Here is a 2,688-nt window from a genome sequence, read left to right as displayed (position 1 = left end):
TTTTTTTGGCGAATCGCGCCGCTTCAATTGAAGCGTTTCCAGCCAATCAACGGATTGCATTCGGACAACTTCAACATGCACATTTCCTTGACAAACCAACAGCCATCGACTCGCACTGCTGTGCCAACAGCACTCTACATCTACTGTAATATCTCTTGTCGTAGCGGTATTGTGAATGCATCTACGACCAATTATCGCGTCGAAGCCTCGGTGTATTCCACCACAATTCTCCTCAAATTTGAACTACTTCATAGTACTAGCTCTACGTAGTAATGCATGTAGATGCTCTAATCTGCATTGCCCTTCAACCTCCGATCTTTCCCGCTTTCAACTGCATATCCTTTACAGAAAACCAACCAATGCTTACAAAGTTTAGAGACGTAAGCTCACGTGTATTCGCATAGCAATCCATCGACACTGTGCTCTACTCCTCTTAGACCTACAATGATCCACTACTTACAAAGGTTCATACATTTAAGCCTGGATCTCCGACGTCTGCAGATTCTGAGCAAACTCGCGCTCCTTCTCGAACAAAGCTGACGACAGGTAGCGCTCACCGAAACTAGGCAAAATAGCGACGATCAGCTTGCCAGCATTCTCCGGACGCGACGCCACTTTAATAGCAGCCGTCACAGCCGCACCCGACGACGGACCAACCAACATTCCTTCCTCCAGAGCGAGACGCTTGGACATAGCGAAGGCCTCAGTACTGTTGGCCGTTACGACCTCATCAATCAGGTCGGTCTGAAGCACACCAGGCACAAAACCAGCTCCAATGCCCTGGATCTTGTGGGGTCCAGGCTTGCCGCCAGACAACACGGGGCTCTCCTCGGGCTCGACGGCAATGATCTTGATACTCTCCTTCTTAGGCTTCAGATACCGACTGGTACCGGTCAAAGTACCGCCTGTACCCACACCAGCGATGAAGATATCGATCTCACCGTCAGTATCGCGCCAGATCTCCGGGCCGGTCGTCTCGAAGTGGATCTGCGGGTTGGCTGGGTTATCGAACTGGCCGAGGATCAGAGCCTTTTCGGGCTCTTTGGCCACCAGTTCGTTGGCTTTGGCCAAAGCTCCAGTCATTCCCTTAGCACCAGGAGTGAGCACCACGTTGCAGCCGAACGATTTAAGCAGGATACGACGCTCCATCGACATCGTGTCGGGCATAACCAGCGTCAACTTGTAGCCGCGTACAGCTGATGCGAAGGCCAGTCCGATACCGGTATTACCCGACGTGGGCTCGATGATATGCGAGTCCTTCTGCAGACGACCGGACTTCTCGGCGTCCAAGATCATACTCAGACCAATGCGGTCCTTCACAGAGGCGCATGGCTCCATGAACTCGCATTTAACAGCGATCTTGGCGTGACATCCTTCGGTCACGTGGTTCAAGTAGACCAGCGGCGTGTTGCCGATGAGCTCGGTCATGTCCTTAGCGATCTTGGGGGCCATCTTGATGGGGTTGGAGGGCGGGGTGTCGGGGAGACAGCTGATTGAAGAATGATCTCCATGTAGGATATGTGTCCCCGCTGAGGGAAGATACGTGGCCACGAGGTGGAATGCAGCTCAAGCATTCGACGAAGGAGGGCGATAATGACCAATCAGAAACGTGACAAAGTTGAAGAGGGACGTTATAGTCATGTGATTGGCTGCTGGACGCGGGCTCAGCTAGTCGCAACCATTCTACAACTTCGACGTATGGGTCCTCTGGACGGAATTTGGTGGCCCGCCGATGGGTTCGACTCAGTTTCCACAGCGTCTGCAGTTTGAGATGAGCTATTACATTCGCTACGAGCTATAGTCATTCAAGGATATTAGACATCGCCTTGGATCGTTGGTTTTCCACTGTGGAATCCACATCTACGATAGTGAGCTCGATACGATCGATTACCTTGATTTGTTTGTTTTGTATGATGTAGTGATGGTGGACTGTGAACACTACGGATTGGAAATATTCCAACCAACGCCACGTGAAGAAACCAACAATATCAGGCCGACTTAGGCAGACTGACTGACTATCGTATTGAAACTGTTGACCTTCGTTTTTTTATGATGGTCATAGGGCAACCATGTGCTCAATTAATGTATCAAAAAGTCAAATAACCACGACCTGCCGAACCTTTAGCCATAATTTGCAAGACCCACTGATGCGAACTGAATACTTCGGCAAACAACGAGACATCGTCAAGAGGAAAGGATGAAGACCAAAGTGCACGATGGATATCCTCTGACGCTTGAGTAGTCAATGAGACGTTCCCGTTGCATAAAGTTTGTTGTGTTGGGTCTATTATTTTTCTTATCTGTTTTTACTACGGATACAGAATACCACTCCCGGTCTTCTGTTTCATCTCATTCACTACCTCTCTCAATCATAAAGTCCATTCAGGTTCATACATCTTTCTTTTGCTTCAATCCAACATGACACCCTACAGTGGTGCTACAGCACTTAATTCACTCCAAATATCTGCGTCGCACCGTCAATCTGTTGCTTTCCGGATTCAGATATCCTCGGATCAGGAACCGACCAAAGCGGTTCTTCCCTTTACCAAGCACAACATAGCGACTAGCAACGGGCTCTTCATCATCTTCACTGTAATATCCCTCCATATCCTCGTCCTCATCTTCTTCTTCGTCTGACGCTGGCATGGGCAGGAACTGTAAGTCCACTTGGTCTTCTCGGATTTTCAC

The 2,688-nt window shown here is 49.4% G+C and overlaps 2 protein-coding genes across 2 annotated transcripts; both read right to left on the bottom strand.

The window, feature by feature from the left end:
• Positions 1 to 364: 364 nt before the first annotated feature.
• Positions 365 to 1,544, bottom strand: PPTG_19704 (cysteine synthase A; the record flags this gene model as incomplete). Its single annotated transcript, XM_008918257.1, has 1 exon — positions 365 to 1,544. A coding segment is annotated over one exon (1,070 nt), but the record flags the coding sequence as incomplete, so codon positions are not given.
• Positions 1,545 to 2,451: 907 nt separating this feature from the next.
• Positions 2,452 to 2,646, bottom strand: PPTG_24699 (hypothetical protein; the record flags this gene model as incomplete). The annotated part of the gene is made up of 1 exon (XM_008918256.1): positions 2,452 to 2,646. One exon carries the CDS (start codon positions 2,644 to 2,646, stop codon positions 2,452 to 2,454), a length of 195 nt encoding a protein of 64 aa, XP_008916504.1.
• Positions 2,647 to 2,688: the final 42 nt, after the last annotated feature.

The sequence above is a fragment of the Phytophthora parasitica genome (genome assembly GCF_000247585.1).
Source record: "Phytophthora parasitica INRA-310 unplaced genomic scaffold supercont2.166, whole genome shotgun sequence".
Classification (NCBI taxonomy): domain Eukaryota; phylum Oomycota; class Peronosporomycetes; order Peronosporales; family Peronosporaceae; genus Phytophthora; species Phytophthora nicotianae.
This window is presented reverse-complemented; position numbering and strand designations above follow the sequence as displayed.